Below are 23,125 nucleotides of genomic sequence, written 5' to 3' on the forward strand. Positions count from 1 at the left end.
ACACGCAATCACCCAAGGTCAGAATTGAACCCGAGCCCCTGGCGCTGTGAGGCAGCAGTGTTCACCACTGTGCCACCCCTGCTACCTGTGCCACCTGCAGACAATTAAAGGACACTTGGGGCGTAGATTTTAAATGCTGTGGTCGATTTACATTAGCTGGTTTCTTGGATACAGTCAGATGTAGAAGATATTCCAATTATTATGAGATCTCAGTTTTTGGTAGCGTTCACATTCTCAAACTACGTGACACACCTTATTCCGGAAAAGAGAAGAGGAGCGAGAGCAGTCTTCGTCCTGTTTTCTCTGGGGAAGACTTTCTTTATGGTGCTTGTGTCACTTACAACCTCTCTCAAGTGGTTGGTTAACCTTGCCTTGAATTACTTCAATCATTGTGTATTTCCAAGAGGTTTTGGGTGAGTCTTTCTGTGGCACCCATTCTTAATGCCTCTTGCTCAAACAGTTACGAGGTTCAATGGGTGTCTCAGTTATAGGAAATGTCTCTCTCTTCACACTTCTCTCAGGGTGATTTGTTAATTTCTCAACCGGACCTTGGAATATGTCCTTGCATTTTAAAGTAATTTGCTCTGTCTCACTTTAAATAGCAAAATTTTCAGTCAGTTGAAAGGTGAGAAATCAAATTTTAAAATATATAGGGAAACATCCCGTGACACATAATTTAAGGATAAATCCAGAATAAAAGAAGGGAGTACGTTCCATGCCCCCTATGGGGTGTTTCTCAACTGCGGGAAGCTGCCTGCTGTTGGCCGGTGGTGGGATCTTCTGGTTCTGCTGCCATTGAGTCCATCCTCCCTTCCTCCACCCCCGCGGCCGGGAAACCGCCGGTGATACCAGAAGATCATACCAAGAACGTCCAGAAATTCCCCCCGCGAATTTGGTGGCGTTTGAGTTGGAAATTGGAGAGATCTGGGGCGGGATTCTCCGAAACCCCGCTGGGTTGGAGAATCCCCGGGGCACGGCGCGAATCCCGACCCGCCGCTGGCTGTCGTATTCTCCGGCACCGTTTTTTGGGCGGGATTCCCGCCACACCAGTCGGGGGCCGTTGGCAGCGCCCCCCCCCCCCCCGGCACTTCTCCGGGCCCCGATGGGCCAAGCGGCCGTCCATTTTTGGCCAGTCCTGCCAAAACAGTTACGCATGGTCCCACCCGGCGGGACCTGGCAGGTAAGTCAGTGGGAGAGGTCCTTGGGAGGGCGTGGTGCCATCCAATCCCGGGGTGGCCCCCACGGTGATCGGGGCCCACCGATCTGCGGGCGGGCCTGTTCCGTGGGGGCACGCGTTTCTTCCGTGCCGGCCCCTGTAGGGCTCCGCCATGGCCGACTGGGAGAAGAGAAGCCCCTGCGCATGCGCCAAAATACACAGACTGTTCTGCGCATGCGCGAGATCACAACAGCCCTTCGTCGCATGCGCGAACTCGCGCAGTCCCTTCGCCGCCGGCTGGAGCGGCGCCAATCCCTCCGGGGTCCACCTAGCCCCTGAAAGTGCGGAGAGTTTTGCACTTTCGGGGGCTGTTGACGCCAAAGTGGTTGGCGCCGGTTCTCCCGCCGGCGTGGGGACTTAATCCCCCAGAAGGAAGAATCCCGTTGATGGTGTGAATCCTGGATGCTTCCCTGATGCAACAATGGCCGTTTTCCTTGACTGAGCTGTCATGATATTCAAACACACACATCATGATAGACACACCAACAGACAAATCAGAACACACAACACCACAACCAATGACAGAAAGATATAAAAGCACAGACACGACCCCCGGTGGTCAGTATTAGCTGAGAGGAGAACCAGGACACATCTATTGCCAAACACACTCAGGGAGACAGCACGTGCAGAGTATCCAGAACGAACTGTATTATAAGAGTTATAATAAAATAGAGTTGTACCACATACAACTGTGTTGGCTCATCTGTGCACCAGAGCACCCAACACCACATGGTACAGGAGTGGATCGATACCTGCCGGCATACCTCAGTGTACAGAGACAACCAGCAGTGCCCAGGCATGATGTACGAGCTCCCGGTTCCGCAGGCGCTCCAGTGCGACGGCGACCTCCACGAAAACTGGCGGCGATTCCGGCAAAATTTCGAATTGTTCCTGGTGGCAGCTGAACTCAAAGACCTGGATGATAGGGAAAAAATTGAATTTCTCCTCACCGTCGCCGGTGCAAGGGCAAGAGCAATATTCAGAAGGTTCAGGTTCTTCAGGAGGCAGCAAAGGTACGATTACCAGGCAGTCCTGGGCAAATTCTCCAAGTACTGTGAAGAATACGCAATCCAATGGGCACTTAAAGGTAAGAAAAGCTGCAGTACTCACCTCGTGGCTGGGATCCCGGAGCCCGAAATCCCGGGCCTGAGAAAAGGCTGGGTCGAGGTCGGTGGCCATCTTGCTAAAGGTATAACGCTAGCACAGTTGCGCGAGAAGTGCGCAGAACCGGAAGTTTCGTTTGCGCATGCGCGAGATGCTGCGCATGCGCAGTCAAGAAAACGGCCATCGGTAAAGGAACAGCGATCTGAGCATGCGCAGTCGCTTCCTACGTGCTACATACCGAGCGTCAGGATGTCAGAGGCCCCAGACTGCACCAATTTAAAAGGGAAATGTCCCAAATCCAATTTAAAAGGGAAACGTCCCAAATCAAAAAAACAAAAATCTGTTAAAGCTGTAAAACAACCTTCCCTCACCTGGAATGACAGCACAGTGCCGCAAATTGACCCAGGAGATGAATTTGACCTCCGAAGAACCCTCTGACAAGCAGTTACCTACGCACAAGCCGATGATTCCGACCTTGAATACTTCGATGACGATTTTTACAGGGTTTCCGGACCTCGCGAGCCCAATGATAGCTCCGTGGTCCGATATGACTATGACTCGGACGAACCTTTCGTGTTGCACATTGGCGGCCCCCACATTGAATCCGACGCAGATGCGGATTCATTTTTCGGATTTGAGGATCTTCAATCCAGCAGATATGACGTTCCAACTTATCAGTACCGGATGATGCTGCAGCCTGACATTAACAGACAGGGAGCGGTGCAAGCACACGGAGAGTGCCCTGCTGCCACACAGAGCGTGGTCCACGTCCCGCTCAACGTTCCCGACTCTATGAAAGAAGACATGCAAGACTCCAGAGTGCAGTCCTCGCATGAACCAGAAGTGACTCCAGTGTCACAAGCTTCCACAGCAAGCTCGTGGACAGACTCCACAATTGCAGAAATGCAAGACTCCAGAGTGCAGTCCTTGCATGGACAAGAAGTGACTCCAGTGTCACAAGCCTCCACAGAGAGCTCGTGGACAGCCTCCACGATAGAAGCAACGCAAGACTCCAGAGCGCAGTCCTTGCACGAACAAGAAGTGACTCCAGTGTCACAAGCCTCCACAGAGAGCTCGTGGACAGCCTCCACGATAGAAGCAACGCAAGACTCCAGAGCGCAGTCCTTGCACGAACAAGAAGTGACTCCAGTGTCACAAGCCTCCACAGAGAGCTCGTGGACGGACTCCACGATGGAAGGAACGCAAGACTCCAGAGCGCAGTCCTTGCAGGAACAAGACCATGAGGGTCTAGCAACCTCTCCTGACCAACCAGCGGCAGACGATGCAAGTCTGCCATGCTCACGTGAACAGCAAGAAGGCTATAACAGCCTACCATGCTCCACTACACAGCAGCATGACCATGACGGTCTCTCATGCTACAATGAAGGGCACAGCGCTGAAGACTGTTCAAGCCCAACTGAAGACAAGCCAAAGGAATCGCCTCGTCCAAGCCCGAAGAAAAAAGGTTTATGCGCTGACCTTCAGGATCATTGTAGCCGAACAGAGATTAATAATGCTGCACGGCCACAGAAGGATGCTGAGGATTTGCTAACAAAATTAATTGAATGTTTAACTTGCAAGGAGCAGACTGAGAATTGCCAGTGTTTTAGTACGGATCGAAAAAATGGACAAGACATTGATCCTCAGGTAATGGAAATAACACAACCTGAATCATATCTACAGCAGGGACAAATGTCTCCCTTCAACACAATGCCGCAAAATCCCAACTTCGGAGACCAGCAGTTAGTCAGTAATGACTCTTCAAACCTGGAGGGGAACATTAATTGCATTGAACCTATACACACTCCACTGATTATTGAGCAGAACATTGGAGCAAGAATCCTGAGGACACCGACATCGAGTAGCCAGATAACGAATTTAAAACCCACAGCAGTTTCAAGTGAACCAAGTGTGCTTTCCACTAATGGTGAAGATGCAGATAAGGTCGACCCGATTATCCATTGTACCACACTAACCCCAGTGATTAAGCAGTTATGTATGGGGAGTATAATGTGGGCAATTGAGAACAGTAAAAGAGAGACTGTGACCATGCCAGTCCCAGCAAAATCAGACCCAGAGACCATGAAGGCATGTACATTAAACAAAGTTACATATGAGGTACCTGAGAAGAAAAGTGAAACGGAATGTTCTTTGGAAAATGGTACAATGTCGATAGAAACAGTGGATCCTATATTCGAGACCATACATATGGGAGAATTTGGGGGTAATAAACAAGGTTCTGCAATGTCTGGGGGAAGATTTAAAGTTCCAAAGAAGAAAAGCCCAAATGAAGGACAATGGCAAGACAATGACAGTCCACCGACATGGTGTGCACCACCAGATGAAAACTCTGACAATTTACCCAACCCTAGTGAACAGCAAGCTGCTAATGACGATCTATCCACGGGATGTGAGACGAGTGACGACAGCATCCCACTTCCCATGCAAAAGGTGCAAGGTGACAGACCTCGCCTAGTGCGTACCGAGGCACTCGACGATCACGGTGGGACCACTGACGACTGCGGTGGCGGCGCACCGCTTCCACCCTCGATGGCTCGAGCCTCTCCACTGGTTGGTGCATTCCTGCATGTTCCGACTCCAGAAGTGCAGCTTCAGGGAATCTCGGCTGCCTCCAGTGAACCTGTTGGGACTCCGGACGGGGGGCATCGACGGAAGGCAGACCGGACTCCAGATGGGGAGTAGCCAAGCGCCGACTCTGATTTGCGCACGCCAGACCTTGCTCCGGACGGGCGGTGTCGCGGCCTCGGTGATGGCACGCTCAGGGTGACGGCAGATGCCACGGCGACAGGGAATGGATCGCGTGGCAGTCCCACTGGGTCGGCAGTGGCAACCAGCACCGGCGGTCCAAGATGGACACACCAATTCGCGCCATCGCCAGACGTTGATGCGAGCAACAATTCTCTCTCCAAGGCGACATGCTTCGACGTTTCTCTGCGGAGTCGCCCTTCCGGCACAGCAGGTGGCCGGAACCAGCGTACACGGTCTCGGCCAACTTCCACATCTGGCACAGTCATCGCCTTGCATGATATTAGTGATGGTGCTACTTCGATGGCAACGACCCATCGGCTACAAGATGCCGTCCACCACAAACATAAAAAGAAAACAGACTCCACCTTGTTCCTGGCATGCAGGGCGGATGGATTGGTGCGTAGGCGCAATCAGCGGGCTTTGTGCCGCCTTCCACGCTCGCAACTGCACCGTACGCACACGCCGGATCCTCCACTGGTTCCCAAGGATGACTTTGTGGAGATGCCACGGATCATGCCCCTTCCATCGCCACCAGAACCAAACCACAGCCAGGGCACCACTAACAAAGATGTTGAATGTTATATTTGCACGAATAAAAAAACCAAGCACTGCACGAAGTACAACAAATGGTAAAGTAGAGACTTCGGCAACAGCATCACCTCCAACAGTCCAAGGTGAACCAGTGTGACCCCAAATCTCCACAGCTGAACCGGCTTGAGGACCAGCCCATTCTTGAGGCGGTCACCCATTAGACTGGACTTATAACGCTGTTCATACGTTCAAAAAGTCAAACACTTCTGTATTATAACCTGTTGTTGTTTATTGTTCCAGATATCGTCTGACCGGACCAATGTTCAAGTTTTTTTTTTCTCTCGCATCCAAGTTTTGTTATGGTACAACCTTGTTAGTGTGACGCACCCGACATCGCCCCATGTAAATAGTTACGTCATAAACACACGCTGTACACAACACAAACACACACTCTTAGATGCACTCACGACACAATTATATTTATAACCACGTAGGCACTTATCTTTGTAAAAAAGGGGGGATGTCATGATATTCAAACACACACATCATGATAGACACACCAACAGACAAATCAGAACACACAACACCACAACCAATGACAGAAAGATATAAAAGCACAGACACGACCCCCGGTGGTCAGTATTAGCTGAGAGGAGAACCAGGACACATCTATTGCCAAACACACTCAGGGAGACAGCACGTGCAGAGTATCCAGAACGAACTGTATTATAAGAGTTATAATAAAATAGAGTTGTACCACATACAACTGTGTTGGCTCATCTGTGCACCAGAGCACCCAACACCACATGAGCCTGCTCCGCCAGCAAGTTCAACTTTAAAACATAAGGGTGCCATTTTTAAAGAGTGCCCCAATGCAAAAACTTAAAAATAGAACCCCCCACCGCCAAAACCACCAACCCGAACACCCCCGGGGCACCTATGGAACACCATCCACACACGCAACACAACCCCAGGTTACCACCCAGGCACTGCCCCCAGCACTGACCCCACACTGCCCCCGGCACTATCTCCGACACTGCCTACGGGACTGTCTGGGCATTTCCCCCTCTTTCGCTTCATCTCTCTTCCTCGCCGACCCTGAGGCTGAAAGCAGTTTCCTTAGAAAGATTGTTAACTTTTCCTTAAGGCAATTGCTTTAACCCTAATATGGCTACAGGGCGACCAGGGATGGGAATTGAATATCCACGGATATTTAGTATTTAGAAAGGACGGACACCTGACTTGAAGTCCACTAAATTGCACCCCAGTCTTTTTCTGAATGGCAGGCAGCAACTAGTGGGATTCTTTAAGGATCGGTGCAAAGCACTCAACTATTAACAATATATATTCATGATTTAGATGAGGGAACTAGATGCAATGTCTCCAGATTTGCAGATGATACAAAGCTGGGTGGGAGAGTGAGCTGTGAGGAAAATGCAGAGATGCTTCAGGATGATTTGAACAAGGTGCGTGAGTGGACAAACGAATGTCAGATGCAGTATAATGTGGATAAATGTAAGGTTATCTACTTTGGTAGCGAAACAGGAAGGTAGATTATTATCTGAATGGTTATAAATTAAGAGAGGGGAGTGCGCAATGAGACCAGGGTGTCCTCATACACCAGTCACTGAAGGTAAGCATGTAGGTACACAGGCGGTAAATAAGGCAAATGGAATGTCGGCCTTCATAGCGAGAGCATCTGAATACAGGAGCAGGGATGTCTTGCTGCAATTATACAGGACCTTAGTAAGGCCGCACCTGGAATATTGTGTGCAGTTTTGGTCTCCTTATCCAAGCAAGGTAGTTTTTGCTATAGAGGGAGCAGAGAAGGGTTTGCAGACTGTTTCCTGGGATGGCAGGACTGATGTATGAGGAGAGATTGGGACATGTAAGATTATATTTCCCGGAGTTCAGACGAATGAGGGGGGTCTCATAAAAACCTAAGCAATTCGAGCAGGACTGGACAGGGTCGATGCAAGAAGGATGTTGCTGATGGTGGGGGTGTCCAGAAACAACTTTGTGACAATTTAGTCACTCCAGGAAATTCCCAATCTCTGCCAATTACCCATTGATTGGCAATACGAGCTGTAAATGCTAACTTCCTAATGTTTTATCTCGGCAAGAACCCCCTACCACTGCGGCGCGGTGGCACAGTGGTTAGGACTGCCAATTCACAGCTCCAGGGATTTAAGTTCAATTAAGTCCTCGGGTGACTGTCTGTGTCGAGTTTGCACTTTCCCCCCGTGTCTGCGTTGGTTTCCTTCCACAGTCCAAAGATGTGCAGGTTAGGTGGATTGACCATGCTAAATTGCCCCAAGGTTAGGTGGGATTACTGGGTTATGGGGATAGGGTAGAGGCGGGGGCTTAATGAGGGTGCTCTTTCCAAGGCCTGGTGCAAACTCGATTGGCTGAATGGCCTCCTTCTAGGTGCCCTGAAGCAAATGGTATCCCCTGGCACGTGCAAAGACACGAGGCAAGTGTTTTATTTTTATACCCTTCTTGCAGGCAGCTTTTGCAACATTCAGCTCAAAATGCATACCTATGTTAACGCAACTACTGAATTCTACTCAAATATTTTGCAATTCCTGACCAATGGGAAGATGCAGCTGGCTTTCCTAATCTTGTACCCTATATTTAAAACTAAAATTCCAGCTTTCAATCCATTCTCCTCGCCAATCAACACCTTAATTCTGGTTTCTGTTTACTGCAAATGCTAGACACTCTGAAGCCCAATGTGCAGATGTGTTCTGGCTACAACTCAGCATATTCATTCTTAAAACTGCAATACAATATTTTGACACTTTTAAATGTTTGCCAACTTAAACACTTCTCAAGCACATTCCACTAATGCATTCATACGAAGCTTATGGACAGTACAGTTTGATGACCTAAGCTTTCTGAATTACAAATGTGTTAATGAGATAAAAAATATCCCCCCAACTTCCCTTCAAACATGGTCATCAGTGCGGACAGAGTTTATAATGAGGACAGGGATTCAGAGGAAAGAGGGAAGTGAAGCTAAAAGGAAGATGGAATCTCACAAGATGTACAGTGCTGAGACTGAGGCAGAAAAGGATCAACAATATATTGGAGAGAACTTGGTGTGTAACCGGACATTGTAGGTAATGAGGATTTTAAAGGAGAAGAGGACCTCGGTGAACTCCTCAGAAGACGAGAGATTAAGCTATGGTTTGGTGCTAAGAGCCGCACTGCAACCCTGGCAGTTTGGATCATGGTAGAAGGTGACAGGAAGGCTTCAGCAAGAGGGAAAGAGGCCACTAATTGTGGGGCAAGTTCCAGTCAAAGCCAAGATGCCAATGCAGCTGTGGTCGCAAGAGGCTCATTTATTTCTTACAATACTTTTGCAGCTGTCCATCTGTTTCTCCCGTCCACTTCTGAACAGACATTCTGGTGAGAAATGTAGAAAGGAGCAGTAATTCCACTTGCAGAACGCAAGAGGGCATTGCTCTTTGAGACACCCATGGCAGTAAGGAAGTTGTTGGCGTGGCCTTCCGTGAGCATTCTGCACTGGAATGTTGGCAAGACCTGAGGGTGGGTTTCTGCTCGTAAAGAGGCAGAGAGTGCGATGAGAGTCACAGAGGGGGCATCTTTAGGTTTGTCCATGGGGAGCAAGGAGCTAGTGTCTACAAAGGAGAATAGAAAGGCAGCAGAGTAGTAATAACTTAAGGTTGGAATCGGGGGTACAAAATACTCTATAAAAGGATGGCAGCAACAGGAAGAAGGTAACAAAGTCAGCAGAAGTCGTTCTGTTTAAATGAAATTCCTGCACCAGATTCTGGGCGTAAAAGCACATCAAATATACGTTTAGGTCAGTCAGTGAGTAGCTCCCTCAGTTAGTGTTCAGAGACTACTCGAGGGCTTAGCAGTAAAACATAAATTCTGAGAGAGATGCATCACTTTCATCAACATCTTGAGCGCTTTTAGGGAGTTTAAGATAAAGAAATGTTAGGACAGTTCACAAAAAACGTTGGTCGAAGAAATGGGTTTCAGGAACATTTTTAAAGGTGGCAAGTCAGGTAGAGAACCCGAGGCATTTTAGATGGAATTCCAGATTGTAGGGATGAAGAGGCTATAGGCTGTGTACCAGTAGCACTGCCCAGTGGCAGGAAGATACAAAAGCAGGTCGGGAATGGTGTATTTGGAGAGAGGATAGGGATGGGCAAAAAGAGGTGGTCTGAAATCATGGTGGAATGTCCAGATAAGAATGAAGATTTTAAATGTAAATTGCTGGAGTATTTGAAGCAATGTACACAAAATACAAATGTAAACCAGTGAGGTTTACATGCAGTGACGGGCAAATAGGATTTATTGAAGAACATGAACCGACAGCGGAGTTTGGACAGCTTCTGCACACCAGGGAGTATGACACAACGATGTGAAATAGAAGAACTGCTTTACTATATTATACTTACGAAAATTCAGTTGGATGTATTTGGTCAATTGTGTTGGCATTAGAACTTGTTTTGCCTGAACTATTTACATTACTTTTATTGCCTCATTAGCCAAATCTTGACTTGAAGGCCAACAGTAACCGCAGATGAGTAAACTTCCCTACTTCTTCCCTACTGTAAAATAACACTACTGTCAACCCCACCGTCTCAAAAACCACGAAACAAACGCTTAAAAAATCAAGAGGATCATAAATCATGAGTTGTTTTTATTGCTTTTTTTTTGCTTTGCTTTTATTGCTTATATTTTTCAAACATAAACTGATTTAAACACCACCTCAGTGGTGAGGAAGCTTTTAGAAATATTATAATTTGGGACAAAATTAACAGTAGCCAGGCAAATGCAGATTAATTAAAAAATGCCAACACTGGTGTGTTGAGGGAAAATCATGTTCAGCCTACTTTCTTGAGTTTTTTGCTGAGGCGATAGAAAGGGTTGAACAACAGACTCGTGAGCAAAGTTTGAGTTCATGGAATAAAAGGGATTGTAGGGATTTTAATATGAAATTGGCTGAATGATAGGAAACAGGCACCAATGGTGACTGGCTGTATTTCGGACTGGAGGAAGATTTATAGTGGAAATCCCAGGGGTCAGTGTTAGGACTCCTGCTTTGTCTGATATTTACTAATGACCCAGACATTGGCTTGGGGGCACAATTTTAAAATTTATGCATGTTATGAAAACAAATTCTGTGAACACTGAGGAGGATAGTGTAGAACTTCAAAAGGCCATAGGCAGATTGGTGGAATGGGTGGGCAAGTGGTAGCTGAAATTTAATGCCGGGAAGGTAAAGTAATTTTTTCGAACAGGAAAAATACATTGGAACAATTTCAACTAAAATGTGCAATTGTAAAGGGGGTGCATGGGAAGAGAGGAACCCGAGTGTATCTGTGAATAAATCATTGAAGCTGGAAGGACAGGTTGACTTCATTCTTATGTATCTAGTTGTAGCTAGAGAATCACCTGCATTGGTTTTTTTCCTGCCCCGCACACCATTACCTCTGGAGTTCCCCAATGGTCTATTCTTTGTTCCCTCCTATTTCCTATCCACATGCTTCCCCTCAGCACATCAGTTGAAATGTACACAGATTACACTCAAGTTCTATCTGATCACCTTAACACCTCTCTCGGCCTCTTCGCCATCTTTAACTTGCCACACTCCTTGTCTGATGTGCAGTACCAGATGAACAGAAATATTCTTCCGCTAAGTACTGAGAAGACTGATGCCATTATCTTCATTCCCCGCCACAAATTCTGTTCCCGAGCGCTAACTCTTGAGGCGGGATTTGACCAAACTGTTAGCCATGGGTGAAAATCCCGCATGGCCATTAAATCTCGCGAGAGGACCATAACGGGCTTTACACTGCCGAGATCTCAGTTTGGGATCTTCCACTGCCGGTGACATAATCAGGTTCACACTCAGAAAGGACGTGAAGCGTATTTGCATGAATTTACATCAATTTATATATAATTAACCAGCTTTACGTCACAGTGTCCAGCCCCACGGCATTATCTCACGCAGGCGCGAATCAACGCTGATTTTCAAAATCGAAAACCTGTCGTGATGACCAAGTCGAGGGTGCGGAGGTGCCTGGAGGCCCTGGGTTTGAGAGCTGAGATTGGGCATTGCCCCCTCAGGGCAGTGCCAGCGGGCACTTTCCGGGGCACTGAGTGTGCCGTGCCAGAGGCCACTGCCGGGGGGGGAGGTAAACCTCCTCCATTTGGGAGGGGTACCCCTTATGTGTGGTGGGGGGGGGGGCGGGTAGTGGGATGTGTATTGATGGCAGTGCAGGCAGGGAGAGAGGGGGTAGAATGCCCCTTAATACTTCCGTGGTGGAGAGAGTTCCTCCAGACCATGGGAGGGTGGGATGGAGTTTTGCGCAGATTGAGGTACCCTTCAAAAATGGTGCCCCAATCTCCATGGAGCTGGCCTTGTGGCGCTATCAGGCCCCAACCCACTAGAGTGACAGAGAAAACTGCGCCCCAGATTTTCTTTTGAAAGAGTGTCAGAAAATTCAGTCTGAAATCTTGACTGCGTCGTTGATCGCTCAGAGGCAGGTTCATTGGAGTGGAGGTGAGCTTCTCTCTCAGTGCGTCAGAGTGGTTAGAGGATCTCATGGAGTTCTTGCATCTTGACAAAGGTAAATACACATTGACGTGTGCAATTGAAGGGTTCTACAAAAGATGGCGGCCCTTTATTGTGTTCTTTCAAGAGCTAGTCTTCGTCACCTGTTGGGGGGGGGGGGTTGATGCTGCTGCATTTGGTTGTTTGTTTTGCTTAATGGTTTTGTATTTATTAAAAAATGTTTAATAAAAATTATTTTTTAAAAAAAAGAAATCTTGGCCGCGTTTCTGTCGAGAAACAGGCTGGTTTTCAGCCAGGACCTGACACTTTGCCAATTCTTTTAGAATATTCCACCCCACATGTCTCTCTGGCAACTTTCTGAGGCTGAACAAGACCATTCGTAATCTTGATGTTGTCTTCAGCACTGAGATGAGCGACTGACCACATATCTATCTACTTCATCACTAATTCTTCCCTTACCATTGCTATCTCCTGCTCAAAACCTAATCCATGCCTTTGTTATCTTTAGGCGTGACTATCCCAATACACTCCTGGTTGGGCTCCTCTGCTATGCTCTGGGGCCAGACCTCCAAGAATTTGATAACATCTGGTTCGGGACCAATAACGTTCAGTAGACAAAGTTGTGATTCAAGACACTTGCAAAGCAAATAAAGCCACAAGGTTCTGTGGGTTTTGAGCAAACAAAAATAGTTTATTATACAAGGTCAGAAAGATATAATAATTTATAATGTCTATCTTACACTTTAGCATTCCAAGTTACTATGAGATACACATGTATTGACAGGCAAACTATGGTTGAACACATCACACTTCACAATAAATGACAGGTGCAAACAAGATAGTTTGCACAGATTTCTCAACAACTCACCCAGATTTCAGTAAACACAATGGCCGTGATCTAGCGGCCCCGTTAGACGTGGGTGCAAATGCCAAAAACAAGATTTGCACCAGGGAGATCTCAGTTTGAGACCTTTCCTGCCCCATGGGCATGAACCTGATTTCCATGAATTTAAATGCATGTTGATATAATTAAAGGGCTTTACGCTGCAACGGACACCCACGACATAGGCTCCCTGTCTGGTGGTGTGAAACCACACCGGGACAAATCACTCAGGGTTTTCAAAAGCGAAAACCAGTCTTGCATCTGGGGATGCGGAGGTGCCTGTAGGCCCCAGTGGCTTCGGCGCCAGGCTGGACATTGCCCCCTGAAGTAGGCAGTGCCAAGGGGGCTCCGGCAGGGGGTAACCCCTTATGTGTGTTGGGGGGAAGAGGGGAGAGTCCCGATGCCTGCGAGGGATTTGGGGAGAGTCCTGATGCCGGGGGAGAGGGAGAGAGAGGTGGAGCCGCGATGCTTCGGAGGGCAGGTGGTGGAGAGCCCCAATGCCTGGGGACGGGACGGGGGGGAGAGGGGCGAAGGATGAGAGTCCTGATGCCTGTGAAGGGGAAATGGGGGTGCCTCGATGTTGGAGTTCTGTTGGGAAGGTGCTCCAATGGTTATGGGGGAGTCCTGATCTCCGTGGTAGGTCCAATATCTGTGGAGGGGGAAGGGTAGTGGGGCCTTAAATTGAACTTTGAGATCAGGGCACACCCCCTGCACCCCCAATTGGCTGCCTGATCCTCGCTAGCACTTTGAAATTGTACAGGGCTCTGTTAAATCGTCAAGAAAGGGTGTCAGCAAAGCCGGTGAGCTTCACACAGATGTACTCACCTTATCCAATTTTGGGAAAACCGCACCCTGTGGCCAGAAATTTCAACCGTTCCTGCCAGCAAGATCTTCCAGTCCTGCCGATGCCAAACCCCTGCCACGGGTTTCCCTGATGTGGAGACGGGTTTCCCAGCAATGGGGGGTGCATACTGTAATATCCCGCCCTGGATGTACAGGGTGGGAATGATGATCTTCCCCATGGTTCTCGCGGAATACAAGCTCCCCACTGAGGGGGGTGGGGGAACTCCATTTAACATTGTATAAAAGGCCGGTCAGTAAGGCACCGATGAAGAAGAGGCCCGATAGGGATCCACCAGGAAGTGTATATGACATAACTGTAAATAAGTGTTTCTATGATGATTTAGTCAAAGTTCTTTATTGTATTCAGTGTGGACTCCCCACATCCTTATTAAACATACAACGGTAATCCCTGTTGACAATGGTTGGACGAGAACATCCCGCCAGTGCCCAAACGCTATCGGCGGTGCAGAAAATCCTGCACTGTGGGTCAACCCTTCTCATTGAAACTGTATCTATTTTTCACCTTCGAAGATTGCACCTTGGAATTCTCTCCAAATGTTGCTCCAGCTCAAAAGGCCTTAACAACTGCTTACCTCCAAGGGTTTTACTCTCGTCTGCCGAGACTCCATTCCCATGGTTTCCTGAGTCTGCACTCCAGACCCAATGCACAAGAACAACATCAGCACCTTGGCCACACCGAGCAGAACTCCACTGCTCAAATGGTGTACATTTGCCCCAACGGACCGCAGCATGGAATTGCCAACCTGCTGCTGATCACCAGGGCTCCTTCTGTGGTTCCTTGGCAAATTTTGATTAAAAATAATCTAGTTAAGCAGATCGCCTGCTTTGCTTCTTCAAAAGGTGCACTTTAAATGCAAACTGTCAATTTTTTGCTCTCCGATTGCCTCTGGCCTACTGCCATTGGTGCACCTGTTTAGGCTATCAATTTTGCCAGCCATTAGGCAGGAAATGGAAAAGAAAATGTCCAGGTTTGATCAATGTCGGCCTCCTCAGTACCTTTATCTCGGCTGATGTAGCTGGTTCTTTGGATTCAGAACAGTCCACACCTGCACACCAAAATATTGTTGCTTGTGGCTTACTAAACTATGCAATGCCAATTCGTCTATTATAAATGACTTGACAGTCTTTACAAAACCCCGGTCATGTACGATTGTGAGATTCATTCCAAAAGTGAAAATGACACAGTGAACTGTACTTGAATTTAGTGGTGATACAACCAGAAGTTTGAAAATGCCACGGAAAGCACTCGCTATTACATTTTTTTCTTTTTCAATATGTTTCTTTCTGGCGGTTAACCCCTGAACCTTTGAGCAACTTGGTTGAATACCATGATCCAGTAAGATAAAAGGTTTCATTATTCCCTTAGGGTGAGAGAGGTCCACCTGGATATAATGGTACACTCGGAGATAATGGATGTTCTGGTGCCAGGGGCTTCATGGTAAGAACATGTTTCTAATCTGTTGACATCAATGACATTTATTTAAAAAATACATCTTGCAACCAATGTAAAAGTGAACTGTAAAAGCTTCTGTAAATGTGTAAAAAGCAAAAGATTAGTGAAGACAAATGTAGGTCCCTTACAGTCAGAAATGAAAGAATTTATAATAGGTAAGAAGGAATGGCAGAGCAATTAAACAATTACATTAGTTCTTTCTTCATAGAGGAAGACACAAATAACTTCCCAGAAATGCTAGGGAGCCAAGGGTCTAGTGAGAAGGAGGTGTTGAAGGAAATTAGTGTTACCAAAAAAAAAGTGCTGGAGGAATTAATGAGACTGAAAACCAATAAATCCCCGTGGCCTAATAATCTAAATCCCAATGGGATTAAATCTAAAGGAGGTGGTCATGGGAACAATGGATGCATTGATTGTCATCTTCTCACATTCTGGAACAATCTTGGTAGATTGGAGAGTGACAAATGTAATCCTGCTATTTAAAAAAGGAGGGAGGAAGAAAATGGTGAGTGGGGAATTACAGACTGGTTATCAGTAACAGGGAAAATGCTGGAGTCCATTTTAAAAGATGTGATAACAGGACACTAAGAAAATATAAATGGGGTTAGACAAAGTCAACATGGATTTATGAAAGGGAAGTCATGGCCAGGATTCTCCGACCGTTGTGATTCACTTTTCCAGCTGGCAGCGCACCCTCGGCTGTGGGTTTCCCGGCAGTATGGGGTGGCTTCAATGGGAAATCCCATTGGCAAATGGCGGGACGACAGAATCCTGCTGCCAGCGAACGGCGCGTTGCCAAGTAACACATGACTGGGGAATCGGAGAATGGCAGACTATTCTTTAAATGATAACAGATTGGGAAATATTGAGGTAGAAAGGGACTGTGGTGTCCTTGTACACCCGTCAATTTAAGCAAATGTGCAGGTACAGCAAGCGGCTAAGAAGGCAAATGGTTTGTTGGACTTAATTGCAAGAGGACTTGGGTACAGGATCATGAATTCTTACTGCAGCTGTACAGGACCTCGGTGAGACCACACCTGCAGCATAGTGTGCAGTTTTGATCTCCTTATCTAAGAAAGGATATACTTGCCATAGAGGAAGTGCAGCAAAGATTCACCAGACAGATTCCTGGTGTGGCAGAATTGCCATATGAGGAGATGTCTGGCTTTGCGAGATAGAGGATCAACCATGGTCATATTGAATAGTGGAACAGGTTTGAAGGGCAGAATGACTTACTCCTGCACCTACATTTTATGTTTCTTCGACTTACAGTTTAATAACCAATTGCATATATATTTCAGGGAAGAAGAGGTTATCGAGGAGAGAAGGTAAATATGGCATTACGATTATTTTCATTTTGAAATTGCTTTGTCTTATGAAATTTGAACATTTACTTCAGCCTATCCTTTGTTTACCAGTGCATTAAAACCCAATGTTTTATTGTAACAGGGTGGTGGTGGAGACAATGGTATCGATGGAATAATTGGAGAGCAGGTATGATTTTCTGAATTGATTTTCACAGAAAGATGATTTACACATACTCCAGAAGCAGCAATATACAATAGATGTTGTTGTATGAGTTAACCATTAGAATCTCAAAAAATCCTCCGAAAATGGAGGTTAATTTATACGCTGAGTATAAAAGTGAAGGGACGTTTGGGTGGTTACCATTTCTTTATTATTTCCTACACAGGGTCCACTCTGTGTGTGGGTGGGGGGAGGAGGGGGTGTCTTAAACACCTGAGCTTGTTCACAACTCAACCAATATCACCTGCTTTAGCCTTTGCACCATTATAAGATACGGGTAAGTAAAACACTCATTTGTGAGGTGATAAATTGAGGCTGATTATTGTAATGGGAGTGTTCCTTTAAGAAATGTTTTTTGCCTTATCACATGGCTTCAGTGATGCCATTGTGGGGTTTATACTCTCGTTTTTGAGTTGGGAGCTGGGCTGTGGCTCTGGGTTTTACTTTCGTTTTTGAGTTTGAACTGGTTTTGTGCAGCCCAGGTTGAAAAAGAAGATTTTCTTTTCCCCCATTTGCATTTTTAAAAGCCGTTTCCAGACTGCTTGATAACTTGAAAATAAATAATTGTTTTCTGGAAGAAATTCAAACCTGCTGTTTTGGAAAGGACACAGGGGCATCCAGACCAGGTCTTGAGTGCCGTGTGCTGGGCCACACCTTTGAAAAGGGTTTTCTGGTTTATGGGATCTTGTTATTAAATTGGAACAGCTAAAAGGGAAATTTATTAAGGGTTATTTATAGAGTACTGTAGCTGGGTGGGGTATTTATGTTGGCAGTTGATAAAAATGCTTGCAGTGTGTGTTTATAAAAATGTTATCTAAATTCATAGAATAAACTTTGTTTTTGATTGAAAGTGCTTAAGGCCTCCGTTGAAAAACTCCTGAAAGGCAAGCCCTCATGCTCCTCAAAACCAAAATCAATAAACAGTTATAGATCAGGTGAACTCCATGATATACTTTGGAGTTGTCCAAACCCTGGCCCATAACACTATTAATGTGAGTATGCCACGTCCTGGCCAAATAGGGGTTAGATTTACTTGCTGAGTCTATGCAAAACATGAGAAATGGGGCCCTCATATAATCTGGGTCAATTTATACATCACAATCTCCAGCAATGTATTCAACGTAGTATGTAATGATTAATACAATTGTTTAAAATATTGCATTCTTACAGGGAGAATATGGACTTTCTGGACCTGGTGGTGAAAAAGGCCTAATTGGAAAACCGGTACAATCTTTCTTGTTATATGTTAACAGTTATTATGTCCAATGAATGTTTATCTACTGCATTGTGCTGCTTCAATGAAATAAATGGGGGAGAAACCTGTTGGTTCAGCCAAAAGATTCATTGGAATCTGTAACAAGAAAAGGGAATATTATGTTTCAAGCACAGTTCCTTAATTCTTTAAGTGTGCGTTAGTACCTGACAACATTGAAAATTGGAAAATCATACACAAATTTAGAAAGTTTCCTCCCTCCCACCATTAAGCCCACATTTTTTAAGTTCAGATTCCCATGGCCTGCAGTTTTTTCTGTTCTGATTCAGGGGCGTCATTCTCCGACCCCCCGCCGGGTCGGAGATGGCCGTTGGCCGCCGTGAATCCCGCCCCCGCCGAAGTCTCCGGTACCGGAGATTGGGCGGGGGCGGGAATTGGGCCGCGCCGGTTGGCGGGACCCCCCCGCTCAATTCTCCGGCCCGGATGGGCCGAAGTCCCGCCCAGAAATTGCCTGTCCCGCCGGCGTAAATCAAACCTGGTATTTACCGGCGGGACCAGGCGGCGTGGGCGGGCTCCGGGATCCTGGGGGGGGTCGCGGGGTGATCTGACCCCGGGGGGTGCCCCCACGGTGGCCTGGCCCGCGATCGGGGCCCACCGATCCACCATGGCGGAGGCGGAAGTGACTCTCCCCACTGCGCATGCGCGGGAAACTGTCAGCGGCCGCTGACACTCCCGCGCATGCGCCGGGAAACTGTCAGCGGCCGCTGACGCTCCCGCGCATGCGCCGCATTTCCGCGCCAGCTGGCGGGGAAACAAACGCCATTTCCGCCAGCTGGCGGGGCGGAAATCCCTCCGGCGTCGGCCTAGCCCCGACATTGAGGGGCTAGGCCGCCAAAGATGTGGAGCATTCCGCACCTTTGGGCCAGTGCGATGCCCGTTTTATTGGCGCCGTTTTTGGCGCCAGTCAGCGGACATCGCGCCGTTGGGGGAGAATTTCGCCCCAGATTTCCATTGGAGCTGCAATTCCCTGTTGGATTGCAAAACAGTAATCTCAGATTATGTAACAAAAGAGTTGAAGGTGGGAAAACTGTAGCAATGCGTGTGATGACATGAGAAATAATGGAGGAAAATGCGTGAACAATTGTTCAAAGTGAAGAGAATAGAATAATGCTAAATATTAATGGTTAAAGTTACCTTGGACTTGTCAGATGGAAATGAGTTGCAGCAGAATTAGGGTTATGGAACACCCTGTTCTTGCTCCACTGCCACACCAACATTTACCTGGATCAGGTGGGAGCCTTCCTATAACAGGTAAACTGGGGATTATTTGATGTACATAGGACCCCAGTCCAATTTAGAAGTACAGGCAGAATATGCATTGTACATGCCCGCCCAGTTGAACTGGGAGTTGAGAAAGCAGAGGTCCCATTTCAAGCCAAGAATTGAAATCGACCTCGTAGAAATTTTGGTACACTGGGTCCTTTAGCCTTGTTCTCTGTTAGTTCTCCACTGGAGTTATCTACACTAACCCTTATTCTCTGATCATTCCCCATATCCTTAATACTTTCACTCTTTACGTGTTTGAGTCTTTCCCGTGTAAATGCCATGCTTGACAGAGCTTCAGCCTGTACTTCTGATAATTAATTCTTAATAATAATTATCTTTATTAGTGTTGCAAGTAGGCTTACATTAAAACTGAAATGAAGTTACTGTGAAAATCCCTTAGTCTTCACACTCAAGCACCTGTTCGGAGAATTTATAATGCTCAATTTACCTAACAAACATGTCTTTAGGGACTTGTGGGAGGAAACCGGAGCACCCGGAGGAAACCCATACAGACACGGGGAGAACGTGCAGACTCCGCACAGACAGTGACCAAAACCGGGTATCGAACCGGGTCCCTGGTGCTGTGAAGCAACAGTGTTCGTCACCGTGCTACCGTGCCGCCCACATTCTGTTGCACATATGAAGTCTATAACATTGTCATTTTAGGAAATGTCCAGAAATTAGGGTAAAAGGTAGAAATTAGAGGATATTAACAATGCTGACACTGGATAGACGATTAGGGCCAGTTTGTCGCATAGTCGTGGAAACACCGCAGACATTTAAAACCTGGATTTGGAAGCCATGTCTCCATTTCTGATAGATCTCAGTTTTGCCAGGAATTGAAAGTGAGTCACACATGAGAGAAACCCAATCTCAGCAGCACTCTTCGAGATCAGTGCCGTAGCAAAAATGCTAATCTACAGCGTGGAAATCACACATTTATGAGTAGATGTAAAGGCTTTGAAGCGTGAATAAGACCTGTATAAATTTCATTATGTGAAATTATTCAAATATCAAGACGGTTAGAAATTTTAAAAAGGCAGCTTGTGTCTGCGAGAGTGAAACTTCTTTGATCTAGCAAGTACAACCGCTTTTGACATTTCTTCAGGGGCTATCAATACATCTTATAAATGCTTGGTTGCTTTCCATATGCTATAATTGCCCCATCAGAGGAGCTTGAAGTTCACAGTGTGACTGAGAACTCAGAGGTTACAAAAGGGGTTATGAGTAGAAGATCACTTGTATAAGAGCTTAAATACTTGTGATTAAACACTTGCAGAGTCTGCACATTCTCCCCATGTCTGTGTGGGTTTACTCCGGGTGCACCGGTTTCCTCCCTCAGTCCAAAGATGTGCGGGTTAGGTGGATTGGCCATGCTAAATTGCCCTTAGTGTCCAAAAAGATTAAGTGGGGTTACTGGGTTAATGAGTTACGGGGATAGGGTGGGCTTGAGTAGGATGCTTTTTCCATGGGCCAGTGCAGACTCGATGGGTTGAATGGTCTCCTTCTGCACTGTAAATTCTATGATTCTATGAATGGGCTCTCACCTACATAAGTGCTTTTGAAAATATTGTATTTGAAATTTAGACCTTTATTTTATTCCATCTTAACATGGCTCCTGAGGTCTGCTCATGGTGGATAGTGGGTGAGCTGCATTGAAGGAGTAAGGGTTAAGGGTGTTGGGTGGTTTGGCATGGGTTGGCATTACATTGACATTGGGCTATAAGGGGTCATGGGTTAGTGAGTTGGTATGGTATGAAGGTAGCATGGAGACTGTAAGGGGCAATAGAGAGTGAGTGGGGATGATGGGCTGGCATTACGTTGGCATGGCATTAAAGTCCTGAGAGTAAAAGCCAAATATAATGGCAACTAGTCTTTACTGTTTACCATGCAGAATGCGGGTGGAAGCTTACAATTGGATTGGGCAGACTCAGTTTGTGAGAATTTAAAGGATGCTGGGTGATTCACTTAGTTTTGATGAGAGGGAGTGACCTTCATGCTAACCTTCACCATAAAAGCCAGTTCAGTGTTTGAGGTCACCCAGCTGGAAAAGGAAAACGGAAGCAAGCAATCAGAAGCTGAGAATAGCTTAGAGATGATTCCTGGAGAATGAAGGGTTCCCTTAATGAGCAGTATAAAGTATAAATATGGCGGTAGATTTTCAATTTAAAAAGTTAAATGAGGGATCGTTTCCAAAGTTTATTTACCGACTGAAATAATGTTTAGTCATTGTTGCTTTACATTTGTTTGTTACAGTAAAAGTCAGAAAACCTGAAAATTTGTGTGATCCTTTCAGCCAGTCACTGAAAGTTCAAATTTCTCTTTATATTGCTGGACAGTGACACCATTCCTTCCTATGGAATAAATTGAAATATTTTCAAGAACTAATATTTGTTTGTCTTAATTTCTAGGGTATAAAAGGCCCAAAAGGTATTCCAGGTGATCGTGGAGAGACTAATTCCCGAGGAGACCCGGTAAGTAATTTTCAGAAAAGGACCAGTGCAATAATCAAAGACTGTAAGGAACACTCTTCCTGACGGCCTGTTTGAGAATGTTATCTGTCGAATGTAACTAGCTGGATTGAATAATGTAGGTTCTTGATGTTTTGGGGGTTTTGGAGATGATCAGTTATACTGCAATGTCACAATTTCTTATGGGCAGCCACATGCCTCAAATGCATGGAAAACCAGCATTATATTGAGTTATAATATCTGGGGCGAAATTCTCCCCAAACGGCGTGATGTCCGCCGACTGGCGCCCAGAACGGCGCCAATCAGACGGGCATCGCGCCGCCCCAAAGGTGCAGAATGCCCCGCATCTTTGGGGGCTGAGCCCCAACATTGAGGGGCTAGGCCGGCGCCGGAGGGATTTCCGCCCCGCCAGCTGGCGGAAACGGCCTTTGTTGCCCCGCCAGCTGGCGCGGAAATGACATGTCGGGGCGGTGCATGCGCGGGAGCGTCAGCGGCCGCTGACAGTTTCCCGCGCATGCGCAGTGGGGAGAGTCTCTTCCGCCTCCGCCATGGTGGAGACCATGGCGGAGGCGGAAGGGAAAGAGTGCCCCTACGGCACAGGCCCGCCCGCGGATCGGTGGGCCCCGATCGCGGGCCAGGCCACCGTGGGGGCACCCCCCGGGGTCAGGTCGGCCTGCGCCCCCCCCAGGACCCCGGAGCCCGCCCACGCCGCCTTGTCCCGCCGGTAAATAGGTACTCTAATTTACGCCGGCGGGACAGGCAATTTATCGGCGGGACTTCGGGCCATCCGGGCCGGAGAATCGAGCAGGGGGGGGCCGCCAACCAGCGCAGCCCGATTCCCACCCCCGCCGAATCTCCGGTATACCGGAGACTTCGGCAACCGGCGGGGGCGGGATTCACGGCGGCCAACGGCTATTCTCCGACCCGGTGGGGGGTCGGAGAATGACACCCCAGGTTATGAAATGTTCAGACAGATAAAAACATTTTTTGCGAGAAATGAGTCTGGATTTCATACCTCCCTGCTGATAGGCTTGAAGGCTGGGGCCATCCGAAATTCAACAGGTTGCCATCACACAACCTACTTGCCTCCCTTTGATCCATTGGAATTTTGTTGGGGAGGCACTGGCAGTCCCCTGCTCCATGCCCATTAAGTTCCTGAAGTGGCCAATTAATGACCACTTAGATGTCTTTTTGCCACTGGTGCTCTGCCAC

At 47.1% G+C, this 23,125-nt stretch overlaps 1 protein-coding gene across 1 annotated transcript in view; it reads left to right on the forward strand.

Moving 5' to 3' along the window:
* The window catches only part of LOC140425484 (collagen alpha-6(VI) chain-like), a 210,699-nt gene that overhangs the window by 80,337 nt on the left and 107,237 nt on the right, over window positions 1-23,125 (forward strand). The window contains exons 14-18 of the mRNA XM_072509802.1: window positions 15,290-15,361; window positions 16,678-16,704; window positions 16,826-16,870; window positions 18,074-18,127; window positions 21,854-21,916. Of these exons, the coding sequence (XP_072365903.1) occupies window positions 15,290-15,361; window positions 16,678-16,704; window positions 16,826-16,870; window positions 18,074-18,127; window positions 21,854-21,916 (261 nt within the window). The remainder of the gene's footprint in view (window positions 1-15,289; window positions 15,362-16,677; window positions 16,705-16,825; window positions 16,871-18,073; window positions 18,128-21,853; window positions 21,917-23,125) is intronic.

This window comes from Scyliorhinus torazame, chromosome 6 (genome assembly GCF_047496885.1).
Source record: "Scyliorhinus torazame isolate Kashiwa2021f chromosome 6, sScyTor2.1, whole genome shotgun sequence".
Lineage (NCBI taxonomy): Eukaryota > Metazoa > Chordata > Chondrichthyes > Carcharhiniformes > Scyliorhinidae > Scyliorhinus > Scyliorhinus torazame.